Raw genomic sequence first — 27,979 nt, forward strand, 5'->3', positions numbered from 1 at the left:
TTGCCTTTGTTATCTTTTCAATTGCTGCCTCCTTACCTAATGTATCCGGATCCGACCAGTCAAGAGCTTCCTGCATAATGTGTTTGTACATACGCATCATACATGAGCACATGAATAAATTTATAATGCATGATATACTGAAACAATTGGCCTGGTGAAAGAGATCTTTACCTTCACATCCTTCCATGCTTTCTCTACTCTGGTTCCCTTTATAAACAATCTGAACGACTTCACGTTGATTGGAAAGTAAGAGGCATCTGTTGCTATTATCCCCACAAATCTTGAAAACTTTGCACATTGGTCATCTGGTTCAACTGCCTGCCCATGTTCATTGAATACCAACTTCTCTAGTTTCGTTACAGCAAATTTTCTCTTATTTTTGCCTCTTCCTAATCTCTTGCGCTTACCTAGTTGTGAATCAGTGCCCATTTCATTCCCCACATCATTTGTTGGCCTCGATGATTCACTATTTTCAACCAAAAGTTCATTTGGTTGCCAGGTTGAGAAACCCACTACATTGCTCGATCCATTGGTTTGATTTGGTGTTTGGACACCTATCTCATTGTCAGTTTCATTAACGTTGTGTATGGTATCATCATTCACACCGCTAAGCAATGTGTACATAATGTCATCGCTATGTCGTAAATCATAGCCATTTAGTGGAGGTTGGGTCTCGTGGTCTTGTGCTAGGTTAGTGAACAAAGGTCTAGTATCAGGTACGTAGTGATTAAGCATCTGTACTAATAAAGAACATTAAAAATCAAATAAATTGCAAAGATCCAAACATACATAACTCATGGAAATTCACCATAGATGAAGCTAGATATAAGGGCGAATGATAACTAAATTCACCATCTTTGGTGTGATCCAACTAATATTAATTAATAAAAATAAAAACAAGTACTGAAATAAGGCTGAAAGTTCATTAATGCTGAAATTGAAAAAGAAAAAGTTGGTGACACACCCAAAAAAGAAAAAAGAAATGAGGAAGTGCATAGTGGGGACTGTGGAGAAATATTCAAATGGACATTACTCTGTTCTATATTGACTCTAACTTGCTACCTTACTCTGTTCTCAATCTGCCTCCCTTCACCATCCTCCTGTGTTGTCAAGGCTAGCTGGTATGCTCTAATCTCTCTCTCTCTCTCTTTCTCTCTCTCTCTCTCTCTCTCTCTCTCTCTCTCACAAATATTTAAATTATAGTTAATTAATATGTTAAGCTTTAAGTTTGAAACATATTGCAGCTGACGTGATCTTATAAGGATTTCAAATTGGGTATGTATTTATGTTTGTATGCCCAAGTTTTTTTAAGGGGGGTGGTTTAAATTAGTCATTTTCCTTGTTGTCTTAACGTGAGAATTCACCGATTGTCAAACAAGCGTATTCTAATATGATTAGCAAAGTTGTTTTACTTTTCTTTCGGTTGTGGTTTTCATTTGCAGAGTGCTAATTCAACTTATTAGCTATGCTTGTCGAGTGTTTGTCTATTCTTGCAGTAGCTAATAATTCATGGATGATGATGATTATGCTCCAGAGGGGAAAAAAGTTGCTGGTCTCACTTTTGGTCTATTTATATTAAGCAATCTTTTTGCCTTTTGGATCTATTTATATCAAGTAGAATTGTGTTGCTCCTCCTAGTTTATTTTCAACATGCCAATGCTCTTTTGTTAGAAAAGCTAACTTGTTAAGTATAACTAATCCTAACCAACAATTAACAAATCTCTTATATCAAGCTACCATTCAAATAAACTTTACTGTGTTTTTTCCCTGAATGTCAATATGGTAGTTGTTCATATCTCAGCATACTAACATTTCATGACACAACGTACTACTTGTGCGAATGGATTATGGAACACAGTGATTGTACAACAATTTAAAGAACAATGCCCCTGTACAAAATAAAAGTATTCTTCACTTGATTGTATAGAAAAAAAGACAATTACAAATGTGAATAAGTGATTGTTAGATTTGTCCTAAACCATGTGGTTAATTAACCCGATTTTAAACGAAATCTAAATCTTCAGAACAATTTCATTGTTATGTTGTTTATGATTATTACTAGAAGTCAGAAGTCTTATTACCAAAGTTTTCCATTTCTTGGAAATATTTGAACTGACTGTCTGAGTGTCTGATTAAGTTGTTCTACCGCCAAAGCTCAATTCTTCAAATGTATACAAGTGGCTGATTAATGAGTTAAATAATTGCAGAAAACAAAGCCAGTGTGACCATGAATATTAGCTCAAACAACAACACCAATGCGGTATAGTCAATATAAGCAAGCATATATGAAAACTCAAATAAATTGCAAGGACCCAAACATACAGAACTCATGAAAATTCACCATATATGAAGTTATAAAGGGCGAATGATATATTTAGAGAGATAGACAGAGCTAGCGACATGAGGTTATTCAGAGAGAGCGAAAGAGAGTGTGAGAGAGTATTATCTACCTTCAAGAATGGCAAACAAGCATAGTCCTGAATTGCCAATGAATTTTGAAGCTCCAACTGACCAAGAAATTCGCACACTATGGCGACGATCAACAAGAACGCAAACGTACCCTGAGTCATCAGGTGGAACTGAACAGGGAACATTGGAGTTTAGATAAGTATCGACTGGGTGTTCTTAATTAAGGAGATGGGCTTATAATGGGGTCCTAAAAACAAATTTGGCTTATAATGGAAAAAAAAAATCTAATTCCACTTAAATTACAATAAAATAATCTCACTCAATATAAAATAATAAAACTTAACAAAATATCTGAAATAATTGGAGGGAGAATGTACCTAATGGAGGGATAATGATTTTCAAAGGTCTTAAAAATATAGCGGCAAATTTCAAAACCTTCATTTTGGAAAAAAAATATATCACCCTGCTATTATTGAAAAAATAAACCCTTGCACTTTATTTTCCATATTTCACAGTTTTCCAATATGTGTCATAATGCATTCAATAACTCACACCGGTGTAAAAATAGGCGCCAATCATTCAGCTGAGCAATTCATTCCTATTGTTTCAACTTTATCTGTGAGGAAAACAAGCGGGAAATTAAAATATATTCCCTCCAACCATTCTGAGTTGCCTCCTTTAGTTTCATCCATCAAACAGTAATGGATATTTTTGCAATAGCTGTATTCCAATGTTTGGGGTTAGATTAAAATATGCTTACTATATTCCAATGTATGGGGTTGGATGAAAGAAGAGGATGGGTTGTTGTGCGGCATGTAGGTATGGCTTGTCCTACATCAGACTACTAGGCAAAATATATAGCATAAAATAAAACATAATACATAGACTGCTTCTGCATTCTTAATAATACATCTAAATAAAACCAGTCATTGCTACTAATATGGTCACAAGTAGCAAACATATATTACATACATGGATATATGCATGATATAGGTAATACAGTCAAGTCAGCAACTTTTTTGGGCAGTGGCAAACTTCATGCTCTTGAGCTATTTTCCTGACTCCAATCTGTAGGTCTCTCTCAGATATTCTTCGTAATCATTGTCAGTATCATCTTTGGTTCCTAGCCGAGTCATCCTCGCCCTGTTTGCTCTTTTCTTCAGTCGAACCTTGCGAGGTTCAGGATTTGGATTAACAGCTCCATCTTCATGTTGCTTGTGCTTCCTAATATGCAGTGGGAAACGACAATCTCATGTAAGCTGTGAGTAAGCTGTTAATAATTTTTGACAGCAAGTGAAGACAGCAAAAAAAATTAGAGCAAATCTTTAATTAAGTTTCCACTTAATTGATCAATTAATAAACAAACATCCCCATGTGATAAAACATCCAAACTCATTTAAAACAACTCTTGGATCTTAAAGATCACTTTTTAAAATATATTAAAAGTTTGTCAGCAAGTGGAATCGTCACTGAAAGTCCGGTCTCCAATTGAGAGAACCGATCCTCAAGCCCAGATATACAGAGCCACACTTACTGGAGGACCGGTCCTCAAGCCAATAAAATCAGAGCCACGCTTACTGGAGATCCGGTCCTGAAGCCCAGAAATTCAGAGTAACACTTACTGGAGGTCCGGTCCTCAAGAGAGAGGACCAGTCCTCTAGCCCATAAATTCAGCGCCACGCTTACTGGAGGACCAGTCCTCAAGGGAGAAAACCGATCCTCTAGCCCAAAAATTCAGAGGCAAACTTACTGGAGATCCGGTTCTCAAGCCCAGAAATTCAGAGTCACACTTACTGTAGGTCCGGTCCTTAAGACTAGAACTTCTGATTCACACTTACTGGAGGTCCGGTCTTCTAGTCCAGAAATTCAGAGCCACACTTACTAGAGGTCCGGTCCTCAATAGAGAGGACCGGTCTTCTAGCCCAGAATTTCTGAGCCACACTTTTGGAGGACCGGTCCTCAAGGGAGAGGACCGTTTCTCAAGCCCAGAAATTTCTAAGCGACTTACTGGAGGTCTGGTCGTCACATGGTGAGGTCCAGTCTTCAAGCCTTAAAAACAAACACGAGTACACTTACAAAGTTACACTTACAAATCTCCCCCTTCCACATTTCCAAGACAAAACCTCTTATAGATAAAGATACAAGACACAAGACACAATTTAAGGACATAAACCTATACTAAGTCTTGCACTTGCAAACAATAGAAATGACAAACAAACACAACCTGTGGAAAGCAAGGGAAATAAATGGAAAGCAAGATAGAAAAGATTCAATGTGAATTAAGAATTGAAGCACAACAAAATATTACAACCATTGAATCAGTTCAAAAAGATCCCAAAGTTAACTGAAAACACTACATCTCCCCCTTTTTGGCTAGGAAAAACCAAAGGCCTATACAAGAAGCACGAAGGATAAAAATCAGGTAAGCGATCCTTTAGTTCGCTTTGGGTCGAGTGGATATCGTGCAGATCCCCAGTATACCGCTGCTAAAATGCATCCATGCGGTTATCAAAAGCATCCAGGCGAGAATTAACCATTGAGAATCCAAGGTCAAGCTGCTCCATGATGTAGACAAAGTCAGGTGCAGCAGGAACTCCAAAAGAAGACGGCAGAGGGAGCAGTAGGAGCTGGAGGAATCGCCTCAGGAACTTGAGCAACCACAGACCAGGAGTTAGCATCACTTTTGCGCAAAATCCATCCGTCAATCGGACCATCCGGATCCCATAGTGGATCATCATCCATCACAGGAATCTTGGAACGTTCGGCAAGGCGAGTGATGAGACAAGGAAACGAAAGTTGAGAATTCACATTTCTGACCGTGCGACCACATTCCACAAGATGAGAGAAAATGATGTCCTCCAAAGGAACTGGAACATCAGGGGTATTCAAGGCAATCATTAACCTACACGCTTCATCAGAGATGCGGGATTTTTGACTCGTGGGATAAACATTGCATCGAACAAACATAAATAGCATACGGAATAGTTGTGTGCAAGAATCAGAGATGACGCGATGAGAAGCAGGGGGAACAAATGTTGGTGCATCATAAAGAGTGGTGATAATGTGTTCCCGTGATAAGGAAGAAGTGAACTTAAGAAAATTTTTATAATCAGTTTTTCCAGAGGAGGGTAGTTGACAAACAATACGAATGTCATCACGAGTGATCATACATTTGTGCTCCCGAAGAAACACATGTGAATCCTTGGTTACTTTGAAATCGGCAGGAAAGTTGGCATAAAACTCACCAACAAGATTGGTATTGTATTGAGGGAGGGATTCGACATATGGTCGCAGACCACGTGCCGCTAAAATATTCACAAAGGCAGCACTCATGTCTCGAATGACAATTGGACGCTCAGAGATAAAACCTCTCTCTTCTATCACACCCCAACGGGCTTCACAGTCCGCATTGCGAAACCGTCTATACTAACTAGGGGAATCCCTAGGAATAGGAGTCTCTTCCTGAGGTTCGGAAGAACTCGCTTGAGATTTCCGTCTCTTGGCAATGGGCTGCTGAGAGGATGCTTTCTCTAGCTTGAGATTTCCGTCTCTAGACACCACAAAATTACAACAAGCCATACCATCAAGCAAAGATGATGAATAAGACCAACAACCCAACGACAATTCAAAAATGCAAAAACACATATAATCCCAACAATTCCAATATTCATAAGCCACAAATAATCCCAACAAATTACACAAGGGAACACAAACCAGCAAACAAACACATGGTCCCAAGCAAGTTTAGAGAAACATAAATTGTATGTTTGGAGAAAGAGAACAGATACCCGAGAGGACAAGCCATAACATCCATTTCGAACATGTTCAAGAAATAAGTGGAAACACAAAGAAACAAGCAACAAAGAAGACAAAGCAAGTTAGAAAACAGAAAAAAAAATTAACATAATATTTAAGGAGAAGGAAGAAATTGTCGAAAATTAGAGAAATACCTTGGTCAAGAACACAAAATATAACAACACAAATCAATGGGTAATCTTCAGAATGGGCCGAAAAGTGAGAGGTAAGAAGAAATTTTGAGATTAAATGTGATTTGATGAGGGATTGGGAGGAGGAAGAGAGAAGAAAATAAGAGAGAATGAAGAGAAGAGGAGCAACGCAGTGGAGAAAGAGGGGGGGCACGGGACACGAGACACGCAAGAAAGAAAGAGAACAAAATAAATAAATAAAAAATGACAGAAAATTTTGGTAAAAAAAGAGAAGGACCTCTGGAGGTCCGGTTCTCATTCAAATTAGAAGCAAAGATCATGAAGCATCGCCCCTGGAGGTCCGGTCCTCAAAATGGAGGTCCGGTTCTCAATTGAAGCAGAAAAATTGGATTGCCTCTGGAGGACCGGACTTGTTAAGAGAGGTCCGGTACTCCTCTTTTTTTTTTTTTTTTTAATAATTTAAATGAATTTTGTGTCCTCCAAAAGGAGGTCCGGTTTTTAGTCAATAGAAGCAAAGATGATGAAGCATTGCCCCTGGAGGTCCGGTCCTCAAAAAGGAGGTCTGGTTCTCAATTCGAGCAGAAATGTTGGATCGCCTCTGGAGGACTGGTCTTCTCAAGAGAGGTCCGGTCCTCTTTTGCTTTTGTTATTTTTTTCCTATTTTTATTATTATTTTTTTAAATATGAAGTTTGTGCAATCGAACCTAAAAACCACTTAAATACATGCCCTTTAACTTTTTATTTTTATTTTTAAATGAACAAGCATAATGAAATGCATGAAGTTCAATTCAAGGAAACACATTTTGGTGCATCAATGACAATAAAAGCAATGATTTAACAAGCAAGATATTTGAACATAATCAAAATATTAGAACAAGCCAGAACCTTAGTTTTTACTAATATAAGTTAAGGCATACATAGTAAATAAAAAGGGTATTATGGGGCACCCTCAACACATTTGCCTAATCTGACCAATTCATTCCATAACTATTAGTGTCATTTAGAGAGAATGCTTCACTGTCATTGATATCATTCAACCATGACCCCCGAATGTCACTCTTAGCTGGGGATTTAGCATTAGAAGGTTTTCCTTGTTCTATTGCATGGCCATTGTCGAAAAAAGCCTCTTTGGGTGTAGGAGAAAAAGGACCTATGCTTACAATTTCTTTTTCAACATGGTGCATTACTAAAGTTAGGTTCATACGCTTAGTATATCCATAATCGAATTCGACATTTTTTTCAGCAAATTGATTACCTTTCTTAGCATGAACTAACCTGTCATTTGGAGATCGCTGGCCAGGAATTGGTTCTCCAAAGAAGTTGGTGTCACCTAGGCCGTTTCGGTAAGGAAGAACGTGTCGAGTTGCTGGCACCCAATTGGCCAACACAGAATTTTGGAAATCCTTCATTTCATGAGGATTCTCACTTGAATCAGTTTGCGAGCACGCATCCGAGGGTGGTGTATCATAACTTGAGTCTTCAAACCATAACTCATGATAAACATTAAGATTAACTGGGGTTCTAACTTTCATAGGCATGATTATTTTTTCTATATGTCAAGTGTGGCAGAGTGAGAGCATTAAATGGTTTATGGTGCATATATAGTAGAAAGAAATGACAATCAACACTACACTCCATGCACATGCTTGCTTATCATACGAATCTTGACTATATGTCATTGAAATGAATAAAGTTCCTGCACTTAGCAGTTGATGGTGCATGCAGTGGGAATCTCTGGTGCACTCGTGACCACTCTCTTACCAAGTTAGTAATTTCAATTATTTTTTCAACGTAATTCACACATTATTGGTCTGTACTCAATCAAACCATGTATAATCCACTATTTGCCTTGTGTGTTATGACATAAGGTTGTCACCCAATTGTCCATTTCACAATAATGAACTCCATACCAATCTATTTTGTCTAGTTTCATCAGTGTTTCAATTATTTTTCTTTGTCAGAAGTGTTTCAATAGTTAAGACTCTATAAATATGTAATCTCTACATAGAGTGATAGAAAATCATATGGGTTGCTGCATTTGCGTTTAAAATAAACAATCATGAGGCAAGGTAGTAGCTCATCCAGTAAATCCAATCGTCCCTTAGATAATGGAGAGTCATCATCTGCTCATCCTCATCCACTGCATTCATATGCTAATCCTTCTCATGACATTGTTCGAGATACAGTGGATTTCAATAATTTTAAGCAAGAGCTAGTTGCATTTGATCTCCCTAATGGTATAGAGGCGCCGACACCATGCCCACCACTCGATGAGGGCCAGAATGTTAAGAGTCTTAGTCCTTCGAGGAGCATTTCTAGTTCTCCAAGAGGTATGCCATTTGGTCCTCAATGGTCACCATTGGTGGAACCTCCTACACCTTACATAGAGGTTAGGGAGGTATATAACCACAACACAGAACCGAAAAATAGTGGATCAAAGAGCCCTATGAGGGATCCAAAAATAGCGTACCCGATCTACATTAATTGCATCAAATACTTTAAATACTAGCCTTGTTTCATATATTGTCCATTGTATGTTATTTTGTTGATCATCTTAAGGTTACCAAACAAATCCATGTAGATCTTCAAAATTATCGTGTATCACATCTATGTACATAATATATAATATCAATATTCTATGGAAGCAAATTCATAATTTAATATTATTGATTACCCAACTAGCTACTAATCATACATACAAATAAATCTGTATTGTCTCTTGCTAACCAATCTGCTAGTCATCACACTAACCTGCATTAACAATAAAACATTGAATTAATTAGTAAATCCATGGAACATGCCATTGAATAAACATAATGTTAAATTGGGTGATACTATCCATCCATATATGCTTTCTCTCTTGTTCAATAGCAAAATGCTATTTAAATTTCGGCAGCATTTCGTTTGTTTTTTCAACATTTCCTCAAATTGTATAACTTCTAAACCATACTAAATTGCATCCTCATATATCCACTAGTATTATCACGTACCATTTCCATTAGAAAACAACCATCTTATGGTTATGACATGAAAATAAGCACAGTAACAACAATGAGTATAATGTTCCATATTGCATGTCTTAAAATACAACATGTGAATCAAATCAATTTGTTTTCTCGATATTGCAAGTCTAATTTAAGTTCAGATCACTAGGAACACAAATTAAAAAAACCAAAGTATTATATGTTCACATGTTCATTAGAGGGATATAATTAGTCATGGCCGAAAAACCAAATAACCATTTCATGATGTTTGCCTTAAAGTGTGATATTCAAAATAAGATTTACCTGGCTGTCTATTTAAGTCACCATCACATCTTCCACATCTGTTCGGACCTCTACTTCGTCGATCACATTAATTGCATCATCCAAGTTTTGAGGTGCATAAATATCATGGGTTGTTACTATGCCCATGTCAAAATAATCTCTAGGCCTTGTTTTCACCGCAACATGCCAAACTGGTTGATTTAGATCTTGCACATAAAACACCTGATGTGCTTGTGACCCTAAAATAAATGTGTCATGTGGGGGCATCAATCGATTGAAGTTCACTAATGTAAACCCATATTCATCTATTTTAATACCACTTCGGCGGCCTTGTCCATTTATCTAGTCACAATCAAATAACACCACATGTCGGTCATTATGATAGTCTAAATCAATAATGTCATTCAGTACACCATAATAGTCAACCATGGATGAGCTCGAATTAGTATCTTCAACTATAGAATAATTCTCATTCTCACCTTGTACAAATACACCACTATTTTGTGACTGGCCACCCTCATCAACAGATTTCACATGGAACCGATAACCATTCATTATGTATTTTTTCCAACGACCAGCTCGCCCGCTCGGTCCACTAGCCAATGCGCACAAGTCGTCACTAATGTCACAAACCCCACTATCTATTTGGTCATCGATCTGCATAAATGACATATTATACACTATTCCGGAATATATCAACATCATTATAAATATATCAATTACTAGCAGGATACTAACATGTATTCGAAACCACTCCGGAAATGACAAGTGCGCTAATTGTATAGATTCTGCTTCACTTATGCGTGGTCCTCGATTTTCCTTCTCACGATCAATGTGTTCCCTAATAAACGAAATAAATGATAAGATAGTTTGACAATTCTTTGAAAAAAATTAAACCATCCATTATTATCACATTCACATCAACATCTTATGTATTGCATCTTATATATGGTTGGACTTCGGGGCAGTTGAGCAACACATGCAAGTGTGCTCTTTCCCATTTTGATTGGTCTAGGTTGAATAGTTCTACTCTCCCAAGAGATCTTCCAGGTCCTGAAAATATTACTAGTCCTTCACGTGCACCACTCCCTACCGCATCAACATTTCAACTAGCTAGGCCTATTTCGACGTGTAACAGTTTCGTCGCCAAGTTACATAGAGCAAAAAGTTAAACACTCTTCAACGATATACCATTCGGCGATGCTGCCCTCAGGACGATATTTGTTACAAACATATTTCTTGAGTGTTTGCAAGTATCTGCATAAAATAATTAACGTGGTGATGAGCATAATTAAAAGAAAACTAACCCAAATCAAATTGTAAATTATATATAACTTGTTCATGTTTGCTTTATGTAACAGAGGAGAATAAAGCAAATAATAAATAAAATATATTTATACATTACATACTTTTTTTTTAATCGAAAGACAACACAAACTAGAGGGCATAAGCATTTGCTGCCCTCAATATTCAAATAATTCATCAATATATTTATTTTTTTTAGGTAGCTGTTGGTACTTGTTAATTGTCTTTATATCCATTTTTAACGTGGTCAGTTGGATATACAATAATAGTATATAGTGTCTTTAAGTATTAAAAACTCAGGTCAAGTATTGTACTTGTACATAAAGGCCAATTATATGTTATATCCCAATGTTGAAGCAAAACCTTGAGATTTAGGGCAAAAAAACAAGAGAGATACGGTTTGAGAACATACAACACCACCTTATATAGGGACTAAACTTCAGCCAAAACTAGTTTTCATCAAATTTCATCTTAAAATAAATAAAGCACTAAGGCCTCGTTTGTTTCACAGGACTGTCTTGGCATGGACTAGCTATCGGGACTGACATGGACTAGCTTGGCATGGACTAAGCTAGCTAAGAACTGCCTTTATGTTTGGTGTAGTGCAGGACTAACAACCTGGATAATGAAAATAGTCCTGTCCTATGTTTGGTGCAGTGCAGGACTAACAAGTTGGAAAATTAATTTTTGAAACAAAATCATAAATCCCCATATTTAATTTTTAAAATAATTAAACATATTAATTATAAAAAAATTTCAATTTAGTTTGAAGACCTAAATAATTAAATTATAAAATCTCTTAAAATAGTTTCAATGCAATAAATTGGGGTGACCACTTTTAAAATGCTATAACTTTCTTATTTACTGTTGAATTTTTTGAACAATTCCAATATTGTTTTTATGACATTGTAAACAATGCATGAAATTAAACAAATTTGGGATCCAACCAATTCTCTCTACACTGATTTAGTGATTCCCAAAGAAGCCCAACTCCTCGGGTGCAAGTCTGATTTTTGTTTTAACAATTTAATAATGATAAAAAGGGAAAAATAAAAAAGAGAGAAGAACAAAACCCACCAAAAAAAATTGGAAATAAAAATCAAGAAATTAAAGAAAATAAAAACATGAAAAAAAAGAAAAAAAAGAAAGGAAACAAACCCAGAAAAATCTCAAGTCATCCATTCTATATATCAATCCCCAAAGAACCCAATAGATCAAGGCAATCTGGTGAAAGAGAAATTAAAGAAAAAAAAAAAGGAAAAAACACAGAAAAGCCATCAAGGAAAAAACACAGAAACAGAGGTCCATTTGATGGTCTCGACTTGATCGAGAAAGACAAGGCTACTAGCAGTTCCATGATCGCCACCTCCGATCTTGAAAGTTGCTGATGATGAATTTGAAAGTGGGGTGGTCGATGGGGAATGAGCGACTGTCGAAGAGGGAGCCGTCGAGGACGTTGAGGTGGGGCTGATGACTGATGAGAGCAGTCTGAGCAGTGAGCAGATGAGATCGAAGAAGAGAGAGAAGAGAGAGTCTGAGACTGAGAGGAGAGACAAGTTCGAAGAGAGAGTGAGAGACTGATTCGATTAGGGGTGAGAGAGAGAGAGAGAGGGTGCGATGAGGCCGGAGCTGGGTAGGCGGAGTGCGACTGGGGGGCTGGGTGGGGGGTGGGGTGGGGATGTGCTGGGTTGGGGGGGAGAAGCGAAGGACGGGCTGGGGATGGTTGCAATCGGGTGGGGTGCGTCTTAGCTAGTACAAGCCAAGAAGGTTCTTAGTTAAACCTCCACTTTCTCACGGGTTTCACTAAGCCCATTTAAGAAGGTTCATTTAAGTTAGAGGGGATTCACTAAGCCCCTCTTTTTTTAATCCCACTCTCACCAAACATGGGCTTAGGGTCTTAACTAAGCCAATCCCTGTTAAGAAGGTGAAACAAACGGGCCCTTAAAGAGTAACTTAGGAAAAAAATATATTGACCATTATTTCATAATCCAGACTAATAAATGTGTTGTTTTTTCTTCTCCAATTCTAAAATTGCTTGTAAAGAATAGGAAAAACACTAACTTAATAAAGGACATGAAATGGTTTCATGGCAATTCATTTACCTTTCCTCTAAAAAATAAAGCAAATTCAAAAAGTTTAGACATATACCTCTCAATTGGGTACATCCACCTGTATTGTACAGGACCAGCTATTGCTGCTTCATCAGCAAGGTGAATAGGCAAGTGAACCATTGAGTCAAAAAATGCCGGCGGCAATAACTTTTCTAATTCACATAATGTAATTGCGATTCTTTGAGACAAAACTTGAAAGTGACCAGTAGTGCCAACTTTAGAACAGAGGTTTCGAAAAAATGAACTAAGCTCGAGTAGCACATGAATCACATTTCTTGGTAAGATCCCACGAATTGCAATAGGAATCAAGTATTGCATAAGTATATGGCAATCATGGCTCTTTAGACCTATTAATTTCTTCTCTTCGACTTTAACACATCTGGCTATGTTGGAGGAAAACCCATCAGGAACCTTGACTGATGCAAGGACTTTGCACATTGACGTTTTTTCTTCATTTGATAAGGTGAAAGGGCTCGGGGGTAGTTTTGTTCTTCCCCCTTCAAGTATGGGATGTAGTTTTTTTTTCACTTTTAGATCCACCAAATCCAAGCGAGCCTTGAATGTGTCTTTGTTTTTCCCATCAATACATAACAACGTCCCCAAAACATCTGTGACGTTTTTTTCAATATGCATCACATCCAGATTATGTCGAATAAGAAGATCCTTCCAATATGGTAGATAAAAAGAAATGCTTTTTTTCTTCCATGGACCATCATACTTGGCAGCCTCATGTTTGCGCTTGCGAGTTGAAGATTTCTTTTTACCCTTACCGAATTGAAATGTTAACCCACTTAATGAAGCCAGACACTCTCCACCTGTCATAGGAATTGGTGGTAAACCATGCTCTTGGGATCCGTTAAATGAATGAGTCAATCTTCGAAACCGATGATTGATAGGCAACCATCGACGATGACCAAGATAACATTCTTTTTGACTTACATTCAACCTTAGGGAATATGTCCCATATGCACATTGTGGGCATGCCTTCTTCCCTTTAGTGCTCCAACCTGATAGCATCGCATATGCTGGAAAATCATTAATTGTCCACAATACAGCAGCACGCATGTTGAAAGTCTCTTTTTTTACTGCATCAAATGTTGGTAACCCATGTTCCCAAAGAGTCTTCAACTCCTCCACTAAAGGTTGAAGATAAATATCTATATCATTACCGGGACTCTTAGGACCAGGAATAAGCAATGAAAGCATTAATGGTTGTTTCATGCATAGCCACGGTGGAAGATTATAAACTGAAATTATCACTGGCCAAGTACTGTGGGATAAGCTCATCATACCGAAAGGATTAAATCCATCACTAGCCAACCCTAAGCGCACATTACGTGGCTCTGAACCAAAGGATGGATCCAAATTATCTAATTTTTCCCACGCTGGTGAGTCTGCAGGATGCCTAAGCACACCATCCACCTGTCTGCATTCGGCATGCCATACCATAGAATCAGCGGTATGATGTGACATATAAAGACGTTGGAGTCGTGGTCCCAAAGGAAAGTAACGTAACACCTTATTAGCAACTTTATTACGAGTGACATGTCCGGCCTCTATGTTTTCCTTGTAACATGGTTTGCCACACACATGACATGATGTATTGTTGGTATGCTCTTTCCAATATAACATGCAATCTTTTGGGCATGCATCAATTTTTTCATAACTCAAACCCAAGTTAGTAATGAACTTCTTGGTCTTATAAAAACTAGGTGGCAAATTCACCCCTTTCGGAAACCAATCCTTTAGCAAAGTCAGCAATTCTGTAAAAGATGTGTTGGTCCAAGAATGCAAGCACTTGATCTGATATAATCTCACCAAGAAGGAAAGCTTAGTTCTGCCACAGCCTGGGTACAACTCTACTTTAACATCCTCCATCACATGGAAAAAATGTTCAGCATCAGAAGTGGGCCCAGAAGGAGGGGAGGTATCATCATTAGTTCCAGCAGTATATTCAAACCCATGCATTCCAAAGGCATCATGCAACATACCAGTCATATCTTCATTCTCAACATGGGTTGCTTCAGTGTTAGCCATAGGCAACTGCTCCCCATACGATGTCCATGGTGCATTAACATAATCTTCGTCCATACCATCAACAAAAATGTGTTCTTCAACTTCTATAGGTGACTTCCAATACCGATTACAACATTGACTACACGGGCACTTAATGTCACCATCAAATGCGGATACTCTTAATGCATGGGCGATGAATGCACGTAGCCTTGTCAAATATTTGTCACTCATACGATCCAAAAATACCCAATCTTTATCCATTGATAATTCACTCTCTACCTAGTAATTAGAAGAAAACTAAGTCAATTTCCAAAAAAATCCAAAAAATAATAGTAGACGAAGCCCATAAAGATTTAAAATAAAAAAGTGGATGTATGAACAATAGGAAATTTGCTTGGATGCAGTTTCCCAATACATACTTATGACAATTGATGGATATATTCAAGAATTAATTTTAATTTCTACTGTAACCACCTGCTTGTTGTTCATTTGCTTATACTCAAAACTGCCAAGGCCAATACAGAGAGAGAATAATAAAAACACGGGTTGGGAGGAAGAAGGATAACTAAATAGGATCAAAAAATTTCATTTTATTCACTACCTTTGCTGATAACAATTATATCTACATGTAAAAAGAAATTGAGACTACAACAAACTTGATTTCAATTGTGAAAGCGCACAGACCAAGCTTCAAGTTTTCTTGTTTGTTCTGTATTTAGAATCTTAAAAAAAAACTGCAGGAATATAGGTCGGATCAAATATACAATTAGGTATTGTAATATTAAAAATGCAATACTAAAAATTAAATGCTTGCTAAATTAAAATGTCAAACAAAATACATACATATGGGGATTATTCTCATCACGCAAGTGACAAACCAAATGCATACTCATATAATATATTCATAACATATATTATAAAGTCATCAACTTAAAAAATGTGAATTCCTAAATTGCAATCAAACCCAATATTTCTATTATTCTAAATCAATCATATGTAGAGCATAAATGGTAAGTCTAACATGTAATAATTCAAGTTTAATTTGCCAAATTGTGATTGTCAATTCCTCAATCATTAATCTAATCCTACCTTTTTCTTTGTTGAACTTCATAGCCAACATCCCGTTTCAATAAATTTATACCTAACAAAACATAATGGGAATGAAGTATAAGAAGACTACCATTACATACTTAATTAGCCAAATTTGGGATATGAGTATACTAAATAAACTTATACCTGGCCTTATCTAATCTTTGAGTGCTGAAAAATTTCTCAATCAAAGAGGGGAAGAGAAGGGGGTTTTGCTTCTGCGCGCGGTGGGTACTGCGAAGTCCTAGTCAATCTGTATTATCTATTTGGCGTGGTAAATTGGAGAGGGAAGGAGGAGGGGGTATTACTTTTGGTCATGGCACAGTATGCAAACAGTGAATGATAGTTAAAATATAAAGGACATATCCAAAACCGTGAGAGTTTAGGAAATTGCCAACGGCAACTTATATAAAATTTGACCAATCCTTATACTAGTACATGACACGGTTTGTTCATCTGTGAATTACTACATGGCACAGTTTGCTCATATGTGAAGTTATTCATTTCTTAGTTGGCTTTCAGCGGCTTCACGCAGCCCAATACGATGATTTTTAATAATACTCACAGTTTACCATGAATATTATTAAATTACTCACTCTTTCTCCATGTCAACTAATTTGGAGTTACTGATTACTCCAAACCATGTGTTAAAATGTTCTAATCTCATCCTTAGCTAATTGTGAGTCAAAGTTCAGTGCCTACTGTCCATTTTTCCAGTAGTGTATGTAACACCCCAAATTTGATTGATTTTGAATTAAGGATGTTATTAGGCTAATTGAAATTAGTTAGAATTAATTGTTACTTCTTTTGAACACAAATGTGAATTTATTCCACATACACAAATTTATGGATTTACATTTATTTAAATACTTTAAAATTATGCACTTATGTTAAATAATGTCACTTGCTAAGAACATGACCACTTGTGCATAACACTTGGACCTAATTGCTTATGTTTGGATGATTGGATTATGAACATGTCTTTGTTCACTAAATTGGTAATTTCGAATTTCAAAGGAATGCCAAGAGCTTGTATGTTTTTATTTCATCCAAAAATTGTTTTAAGGTACTTATTTAAAATAACATGTTTTTAAATAATTATTTGGATACTTAAGTGATCTTTTCGGATCACACACACACACACACACTTACAGTCTTGCTTGTACAAATATGTGTTTGTGACATATATTTGTTTAGAAATAGGATTTGACGACTAGAAATACCAAGGGTTGCAAAGTTGACCTTAAAATCCTTTTTTTTTTTTTTTACCAATCTAGACCACTAGGGCTAGAATCCTAGATTACTTGAACAATAGATAGAAATGATAACTATTGCTTGGCATGAAGGTCATGACTAGAGCTGGAGGTGGAGCGAATTTTCGACTAAGAAGAAGGGAAAAAAAAAAAAGTCATGATGGTTAATTAATTGACTTGAGTTAAACAAAAGCCTTTGGTTGGTTATTGAGCTGTTTAGCCTAGAGCCTTAGACTAAACACTCAATTAAAAAGGGCCTAAGAGATTGGCCAGCCTATTAGAAGTCTCTTGGGAAACCAAAAGCCCTGACAAACAGCCCAAAGCCTTGTCAGAAAACTTTCCCATTTAAGAAAGGAAGTGTCTCTTCAGTTTTCCCTCCAACAGACATAAAAACCCTTTTATAAAACAAACTCATGTTCAGACCAACCTTCCCCACGAAAATTTTGAGTTTAGACAGAGAAAAAGAGTTATAGAAAGAGAGAGAACAAGAAGAGAAGAAGAGAGAAGCCAAAGAGGAAAGCGAACCCGAGAAGAGGAAGAATGAAGTTTACAACCTGCATTGCTCTTTGGAAAAGTCAGCAAAAATTGGTAAGAACCCTCACCCTACTCTCTAAGTCTGATTTTCAATACCCTTTAATCTTGTTTTAATTTGTTTCTTGGCTGCCATGTTTGATTGGAATTAAATAATTAACTTTGAAAGGAAATTATGATTTATTTGGCTAGTTATAGAAAAAGGTAATCAATTTGATTTGAAACCGAAAATAAATAGAATTTGGGATGCATGTTGATGACTTCAATCTGCCTAATTAGGATGAGAAAGGCTAACATATTTCTTCTAGGATTAAACAAGTGGACTTATGTGAATTTATTTGAGAATTGAATCACTAGGGCTGCATAATTAAGTTTAGAGAAATAAACCTAGGATTTGAGGTTCTAATAAACTTAGTTTTGTTTATTCTGGAAAGAAATCAATTACATGCTATTCTAATGTTGCATTAGAAGGGAACTAGATCACCTAAACTTAAACTAATAGGGCTTACATAATTGGTGGTACCCGAAAATTATTAAGGATTGATTTCTACATTGTTGTTAAAATTGAAGGTTCTAAGGTTCAAGAGCTAAATTAAAGGGCAAAAGAGAATTGAACCATTAAGAAGTCCATGTTTATTTGGCCTTGTTATTGCACTACTACAAAAAATGTAATAGACATCGGTCAATAGACAACAGTTCTTGTTTTGTCCGTTATCGTAATTTACCACACAACGGTTTTTAACAAACCGTTGTATTAAGGTATATTATCTCATGGTATTTGATTTGATAATTTTTCCTAATAATTAACAGCCAAGAGTATTAGGGAATACCGTTGTGTTAGACAAGTTTCACAAAAATAAAAAAATTTGCGGGTCTTTGTATTTGACAAACGCACGCTTGCTTTAATGAAAACTTCCTCACGCGGAAGTCTTTTTGGGTCAAAGCCCTGACTTTACTTCACTACTTTGAGTCTTTCAGACACACTCATAACACTCACCCCATTCGAACTCCATCTCCATCTCCATCCTCATAACACTCAGATCTTAGCCCTAAGATCTTCAGATCGCCCATCTCTGTCCCACTAACTCAGATAGTCCCTCGATCTTAGTCTCATTCCTCATCGCCCATATTTGTCCCTCTAACTCAGTCCCTCATCTTCCTCTATCTTAAAAGAGCGTCGCCGTCGTCGACGTTGTCCTCGTCCCTCAATCTTCACAGCGTCGCCGACGTCGTCCATCTCCGCGTTCATCATCTTCGCGCATCACTCAGGTAGTTTTGTGGATTTCTAGTAGTTAATTTATGTTTTGGATGGCTAAGGCTAAGATTTTGATGGTGGGTTTTTGGGTCTGGAAATGGAAATTTGGCTGGGATTATGTTTATGTGGCTTAGAGTAGTTTCGAGTTCAATTTTGTGGTGGATTTTGGTTCCAGTGATTTTGCTTTGGAGGCTAGGTTTGAGATTTAAAGGGTTTTGAAGGTGGATTCCAACTAGACTTTAGGGTGGGTTTCAATTTTTTATGGTGGACGTACCTTTATTTTTCTTCAATTAATGAGTCCATTTTCCTATTATTATGTTTTTCTCATTTGTTTTTGCTTTCCCTTGGAATTTTAAATTGGACTGGTGACTCTTTCATTCGACCTCATTTGAGGAATTTGTCTCCTTATCAGCCTATTTTGCCATTTGAGGTATTCCAATCTGAACCCAGTTCTTATTTCCCCTTTAAAATTCATTTAAAGTTTGTGTTTGGTGGTTTAGTACGTGGATATGTGTGAGATGAATGGTGAATAAGTTATGCTAGACTTGATAATGCTTGTAGAATTATATGACCTTGGTGTTTACTTACCTTGTAGTGAAGTGAGATTATTACTAATTTTTAGTGAAATGGCTGAGCAACTCAGTTCTAAACTTATGTTTGTTTATGTCTATTTAGTTGGCTGTATAATGTGTTCTTCCATTCCATTCTCTTCACTTCGTTTTTGTCTTTTATTTTCTGTGTTTCTACAAAATTGATATATCCTTGATTTCTTTCAGGAACCCAGAAAGCATTCTTAGAGTTGGTTGATCTCCTGATCGAGACAAATTTATATGATATGAAATTTACAATTCTTTTATGATTTTTTAAAGGTTCAGAGATAAAGAGGTATACGTCTATACTATAGTATTTTTACAGCAATATTTATTTCCTTTGTGCTTAAGATGTTGAGCTGGTCTCAGCTCAATTTGAAAATGGAGACTGTAATTGTGCTCTCGTCAGCACCATTAGCTTTTGTGCTTTGCAACAGGGTTTTCATGGATGAAGGAGGTTGGTATTCAATGTGATGGAATGCAGGCTGAGGTGGATCTCTGGCACGAAGTAATGTCCTGTCGATGATTGGTGGAATTGTAAGGTCAAGACCACGAGCGATATCAGACCATGTATTTATAAAGGGAAGGCGAGAAACTCCATCTGCTACATGATGTTCCATGCCAACACCAAGAGAAACTCCACCACATTTGAAGTATGTGACCTGCAAGAGTAAAATCAAGAGTTCCTCAACTTTAGTAAGTTAGCGTTATGACATGCAAATGGGTGAGTAGTTGAAATTTTATAATGAATTTAAGCTATTAATTCTCTAATCTACCCCCTCAAAATGTATTGACACACATATATATAATAGCTAGGAAGACTGGGTGTAGGCCTGACCAAAAAGCCCAAGGCCTGAAGCCCACCCGAAGCCCGCCCGGCCCATTAGGCCCGAAGCCCGATTTGACCCAAAATTTGGGCCAGCCCGGCCCGGCCCGAAAGTCTCTTGGGTTGGGCTTGGGCCATCCCCTTGAAGCCCATGGGCAGCCCGAAGCCCGGCCCATTTAGGCCCGTCCAAAGCCTGACCCAAAGCCCAATTTGGGAATCATAACATATTTAATAGGTTTTTCGTTTGTTTACTCTAATAAATTATTAATATGCTTATTAAGTTATTATATAATACTATAATGTTAGTAAATAGTAATAGTGTAAACTATGTAATACCATAAATAATAAAGTAATAAACTTTTAAAATTATATACAACATTACAACTATAATAAAACATAAATGTATATGTGTATATACAACTTTTATAATACAACTATAATTAAAGTTATTAAACCACGATCGTCAATTCCTTAATTCAACGATTTGAACCGTTCATTTTCTATTTTCATAGTCAAAGATCATCCCTACAAAAAATCGGCTAAATCGGAATTCATCTACCCATTCGATTATCATTAAAAAAACCATGATCGTTCATTAATTCGACCACCGTTACGTCACTTTTACATCTCCGATTAAGATAATTTTTTGCAAAAATTCTCTTTGAGTGGGGAACTAAAACTTGAACGGTTCGGATCGTTGAAAACACGATCGATATGTGAGCTTCTACATATAAATACACTTGAAGAATACAATTATAATAACTTTCCCGTTGAAACCTTGTTGTTTCCATAATTATGAAGACCACAACGTGATTTCGATAAGCTGACCCGTTCATTTTCTATGTTCATAGTCAAACATCATCCGTACAAAAAATCGGCTAAATCGAAATTCATCTACCCATTCGATCATCATTAGAAAAACCACGATCGTTTATTAATTCGACCACCATTATGTTACTTTTACATCTCCGATTGAGCTAATTTTTTGTACGAATTATCTTTGAGTGAGGAACTAAAATTTGAACAGTTCGGATCGTTGACAACACAATTGCATCGTTTGTTTATAAAAATATGTAATAAAATATATAATAAAACATATGTACATTTATGTTTTATTATAGTTGTAATGTTGTATATAATTTTAAAAGTTTATTATTTATGGTATTACACTATTACTAACATAATAGTATTATATAATAACTTAATAAGCATATTAATAACTTATTGAAGTAAACAAACGAAAGAACTATGAAATATGTTATGATTTACAAACTTGACAAATAAACTAGTCAGCTCAGTTGGTTGAGAGTTGAATTAGCTTGTTATGTGAGGTCTCATGTTCAAATCACAATATAGCCAAAATCCTTTTTTATTTTTTTTTGAAGATATATATGTGTCTATACAGGCTTTGGGCCCATTTTGGGCCGCCCGTTCGGGCTTAGCCGGGCCCGGCCCTCCAAGCCCGCAAGCCAAAGCCCGATGGGCGGGCCTTGAGCTTGTGTATTAAAGCCCAAACCCTGCCCGAAAGCCCTATTGGGCTTCTATAATTCAAGCCCAAACCAGAAAAATTGCCCGGCCCGGCCTATTTCCGACCCCTAACTGAGTGATGCAAAACTACTCTTTGATTAGTTGATTGGCTACTCAATTTTTATTGTTTTGCTTTGCTTTGAATTGGCTTTCACTCAATTGCTGCCTTTATAAGTTGTTCTTTTATTCATTTGACAACCATTTAATTAGCTTGTGCATTCCCTCCTCTCTCCATCTCAGAAAGTGTGCATGTGCATTGTTTACTGATATAAAATTTGTTTATTGATTTGGTTTTAGTTGAATCAGTATTTTGGTTGTTCAAAATGTTGTTTCCTATTGTTGACATCAATCAAAAACCATATTAATTCAAAGTATTTAAAGAACAGTTCTATGTGCATTTTCATAGGGTGTGAAACACAAATACATGTCAAGGAAAGAAAGCAATGATAATAATTAGGCTTTTTTCACTAATACCATATTATAAGGGGTATGTACAAATACCACTATGTAACACCCTAATTTGATTGATTTTGAATTAAGGGTGTTACTAGGCTAATTGAAATTAGTTAGAATTAATTGTTATTTTTTTTGAACACAAATGTGGATTTATTCCACATAGACAAGTTTTTGGATTTACATTTATTTAAATACTTTAAAATTATGCACTTATGTTAAATAATGTCACTTGCTAAGAACATGACCACTTGTGCACAAAATTTGGACCTAATTGCTTATGTTTGGATTATTGGATTATAAACATGTATTTGTTTACTAAATTGGTAATTTCAAATTTTAAAGGAATGCCATGAGCTTGTATGTTTTTATTTCATCCAAAAATTGTTTTAAAGTACTTATTTTAAATAACATATTTTTAAATAATTATTTAGATACTTAAGTGATCTTTTTGGATCACACACACACACTCTTGCATTCTTGCTAGCTTGTACAAATATGTGTTTGTAACATATATTTGTTTAGAAATAAGATTTGACAACTAGAAATACCAAAGGTTGCAAAGTTGACCTTAAAACCCTGTTTTCTTTGACTAATCTGAACCACTAGGACTAGAAACCTAAATTACTTGAACAATAGATAAAAATGATATCTATTTCATTTAGTACGGATACAAAATCAGTTAAGTCTGAAATTTCATTAAAGCAGCAAAGATGTTGACATATATGTCATCCTTATTTTTCTCCTATTCATCATCATCAGCTCCCATAACAAAGGTCTCTATTCAAAATTCACAATTTTGTACCCTTGAATAATCCTCAGATTCTTGAACAGGCTTTAAATCTCATCCCATATATATATATTACTCTATCTACCACCCTTTCAATGTATTCTTCAGTTGGTACGTACAAGTTTTACTAAGAACATGACGAGAACAAATTGCACAAGTGATAGATACAGTACCTAAGAGAATAATCTCGGAGAGCGATGACAGAGAAAGTGGAGAGTAGCTAGCAAAAAGAAATTAACCAGCTATTGAATACATAATTGCTCATGTTTGCATAACAATAAACCATCAAGGAATTAATCCCTGTCGAAATTAAACAGCTAGCAAAAAGAAATGTACAAAAATATAAGACAAAAAGACCACAAACACCAGGAATGGCCATTGCCATTGATTGATCGATGCAACAGAAGCCGCTTACTTAACAGATATTCGAAACGAAGAGCCACAATGTATACACAAAGATGAAGTGTTTTTTTATTTCTTTCCTTTTTCTCTAATGAATAACACAGAGATCTTATTGATATGACATAAATACAAGATCAGAGGATTCTCACATAAGCTTGTATGCTAACATAGGAATATTTATAGAAAATCCATATTTAAATTATACATCAGAAGGAAATAGTGAAATTTTGTGGTGACTTCATCCATAAAAAAACAAAAGCAGAATACAAACACCAGGAAATATGAGCAATGACGATTTCCATAATGATAACACCTTGTTTATGATGGTGAAATAGAAGTTGCTTACGGAGCAGATGTCTGAAGAGAAGAGCCGCCGGATGTGCTTGCTTCGCTGGACTGCCTGACCTCGAGTGGTCCAATGTATTTATGTCGGACATGCTTTATTTTGCACCAATCCTCACCACTTGTTTGTCTGCACCTTTCCTCAAGCTCAGGACATTCTTGAATACAGAGGTGCTGGAGTTTAGTGAGAAGCTTTAGACCTGCTGGCAATTGTTTTATATCAGGACAATTAAATATGGTCAAAGATGTAAGTGAAGCAAGATTCTCAATCCATTCTGGCAAAGCTGTGAGATTGGTACAGCAACTAATTTCCAAAGAGTGCAGCGTCCTGATATTTTGTAACCCTTCTGGCAGAGAATCAAACCAAGGACAGCTACAGATGGTCAAACTTCGAAGTGCGGAGAGGCCTTCCACAACTTCTGGAAAAGAACAGAGATTTGGACAATTCATAATGGTCAAGTTCTCAAGGGATGTCAGGCTCTCCAAGGTAGATGACAATGAAGTCAGATTACTACAGTTCTCAATGGACAAAGTTCGAAGGGTACTCAAACCTTCTATTTCACCTTCCAGCAAGAAGTCTATCTTGCAATAGTCACTAATGTCCAGTGACTCCAGAGCTTTCAGGATTTGCAAACTCAGTTGCAGAGAGAACAGCTCTGGACACTGGCGAATGGTCAATGACTTTAGAGAAGACAAGTTTACCAAAATCATCTCCCAAGGCAGTGAACGAAGCATGGGACAAGACAGGATCTGCAAAGAAGACAGATGAGCTGATGCAAAAAGCCCTTCTGGAAGAGAGAACAGCTCTGGAATTTTTTCTAAAACAAGCACAGAAAGCAAAGTTAAATTTGGTGTGGACATCAAGGTTAGTTGACAATCACGAAGCTCCAGATGTTGAAGGGATTGGGATAACGGTATATGTGCTAACTTGGGACAGCTTTTAACAATTAATTTCCTCAAATTAGGGAATGCATTTCTGTTATTTTCACATGACCACTCTTCCAAGTTTGGAAAATCACTGAGTGATAGTTCTTCGAGTGATGGAAACCATATGCCTGCACCGCCACCATAAAACTCTGTACCAATGCTCTTCACGCCATCCATTCCATGCAGAGAAAGAGTCGTAAGTAACATAAGATTCCCAAGGGCTGGAAGATGTTCACAATTCTTACAGTTGGCGAAATCAACTGTAATTAGATTTTCCGGGAGAGCCCAATGAGCAAATCTTATTCCTGGATAGTCACTTATAAGTAGCTTTTTCAGATTTTCGTGTGGTAGCAAGTAATCAAGAATTGCTTCCACAGTAGCAGGCTGCCATGGCGGTCCGTGAGATGGTGTGATGACTACTTGATGTTTTGCTTTATGTGGTCTCATAAATGATTCAACCACATGTTCAGATCCCCAATATAATCCCAACGACTCAAGATTTTTCATCAGATGCAAATAAAATTTCTGTCTGTCAAATCTTGCATTCTCCAAGTGTGTAATATTCAACTTGCCAGAAAGATCTAAATCACTCAGCTCAGCAAGGCCAATCCAACAAGCGACATACAATGGCAATGTCTGAAGCTGATGTAAACAACCAATACCATCAGGCATCTGAGTCAAACTTAGACATCCACTTAAATTGAGATGTCTTAGGCTGGTCATCCCGCCCAAGTAAGGCATCGTTTTAAGATTATGACAACCAATCAGGTTTAAAGTCTGCAAATAAATGAGATCTGGTATGCTTTCAGGCAACGTGGAGATAGGCGTGTAACTCAGGTCAAGATACCTCAAACATAACATGCCACCCAAGGATTCCGGCAAATCAGAAACATCACAGCTGTTCAGATCTAGCACTCGCAAATATTGGAAACTGGAAAACATTTTATTTGTGTTCTCTAACAAGCCAGATTCTCCAATCAATAAGAGAGTTCGTAATTGCTTTGCTTCATATAGAGTTTCTGGAATTGTAATAGCAGCATATCTATAAACAACAGATGAGTGTCGACTTTCAGCCAGGCTATTTGGGGGAGGACCATGTTCAAGTATCACAGATTCATTTCCAGCAGCATATCGTGCAAGATCATGAATGACATCATTCATTTTGTATCCAATTATGTCGCTACCATTACAAAGCTCGACTTCTTGAAAGAAAGATATCCACAACAACTCGGAAAAGTATTCATTCCCAATGTCTTCTGGTCGCTTGCGTCCATCTTCTGGAATGTAGCCTTCTGCCATCCATAAATGAATAAGCTTCTCCTTTTTGAATTCATAATTTTTGGGAAATATTGAGCAGAATGCAAAGCATTGTCTAAGATGTGATGGAAGATGATGATAACTCAGCATAAGGGCAGGTAAAACTTTATGTTGACCTTCATCTAACTTCCAAAGTTCACAATCTCGCATAAACAACCACTGTTGTTCCTCTCTTTTAAAACGCATTACACTTCCCAAACTTTTTGCTGCTAATGGCACACCTCCACATTTTTTGACAATCTGCTTCCCAATCGGAAAAAGGGATGCATACTTCGCTTCTTCTCCTCGTCCAAATGCCCGTTTCTTGAACAAATCCCAGCAATCATCCTCGGACAGGCCCTTCAAATAATATGGAGAACTTGGGGAGTCCATCATAAATGCAATTTTTTTACTGCGGCTTGTGACAATGACACTGCATCCTTCAACACCCTGTCTAAACAGGGGTCTTAGTTTGTCCCAATCGTCCTGGTCATCAGTCCAAACATCATCTAACACAAGAAGAAATCTTCTCTTGTGCAGCGAACACCAAAGCTCGGACTCAAGTAGGTCAATCTCCGAGAACTTACATTCATCCTTTGTTGCAGACTCAATAACTGTCTTCATGATCTTCTTGACATTGAAATCTTCAGAAACAGATACCCACATCCTAAGATCAAAGTTTTTGATTACCCTGTCATCATTATAAGCCAATTGAGCAAGAGTGGTCTTACCAATTCCTCCAATTCCAATAATTGGAATACAAGTTGCCCATCCTTCTGGGGAAGCTTCAGAAGATAGTAACAGATTGACTAGCTTCTCTTTGTCATCCTTTCTTCCACATATATCTTTCTCGTTGACAAAAGAGCTAGTCTCCCTTATGGTAGATCGTCGATCTATCGTGCTAGGCTGCTCTTTAAAATTAAACCCCAAGAGTCCCTCATTTAGCGTCATTTCTAACATCTGGAGCGTCTTTCTAATTTTTTCAGCATCATAACCTTTTGGAAATGGAAAGCTCAAATGACTATCAAGGATGAATTTGTAAGCGGTAACGTAGACCAGAAGGTCCTCAGTATCAGAAGCTGCGTTCTTGAGGTTTGACAACCAAAGTCTGACAGCTTTATTGGTTAATTGTTGCTCTTCTGCATCTTCAAGAATAGCTTGAACCCTCACTAAGGCACGTCGTAGGCTCAGGAGGTTGTTCTCGACACCCCAGATATCGGAAAGCTTTCGCAGGGCAGGGGATGCCAGTCTGTCAAAGAGCACTTGCAAAGCCGGGGATAAAACTATGCCTGCAGCTGCTTCCATTTCTAGCAGCCACCAACGACCAAACCAAAACAAGGCTGAGATGAGACAAGAATGGCTGGCAGTACTTGGAAATGAAATATGGACAGATCTGAACAAGTGGCTGCGTTAACTCAAAGGATTTGTGAGTGGGATGGCTTTTGGTCAAGAGTTGAAGTTATTGAATCAACAACATGCTTTCAAAAGTGGCATGATCGATAATGTTCCAGCGGCAGAAGGAATTGCAATGAGACTGGTACAAGACTGATCACAAGAGATTAGAAGCCATTATAGGAATGTGGCTTGCAGAGATGGTGGTTGAACAGTGAATTAATGGTGGTTTTTCCAATGGGTTGTGTGTTC

General features: G+C 37.0%; 1 protein-coding gene and 1 pseudogene across 1 annotated transcript; both read right to left on the reverse strand.

Annotated features, from left to right (window-relative positions):
* Positions 1–9,655: 9,655 nt before the first annotated feature.
* Positions 9,656–15,315, reverse strand: LOC147277165 (uncharacterized; annotated as a pseudogene).
* Positions 15,316–23,951: 8,636 nt separating this feature from the next.
* Positions 23,952–27,979, reverse strand: LOC147277166 (putative disease resistance protein RGA3). The gene has a single exon (XM_086254619.1). It carries the CDS (start codon positions 27,638–27,640, stop codon positions 24,113–24,115), a length of 3,528 nt encoding a protein of 1,175 aa, XP_086110745.1. The 5' UTR covers positions 27,641–27,979; the 3' UTR covers positions 23,952–24,112.

Source organism: Dryas octopetala, chromosome 8 (assembly GCF_963921425.1).
Source record: "Dryas octopetala chromosome 8, drDryOcto1.1, whole genome shotgun sequence".
NCBI lineage: Eukaryota > Viridiplantae > Streptophyta > Magnoliopsida > Rosales > Rosaceae > Dryas > Dryas octopetala.

Coding starts and splice junctions, on each gene's coding strand:
- LOC147277166 (XM_086254619.1), bottom strand. CDS start 27,640: ATGGAAGCAGCTGCAGGCATAGTTTTATCCCCGGCTTTGCAAGTGCTC.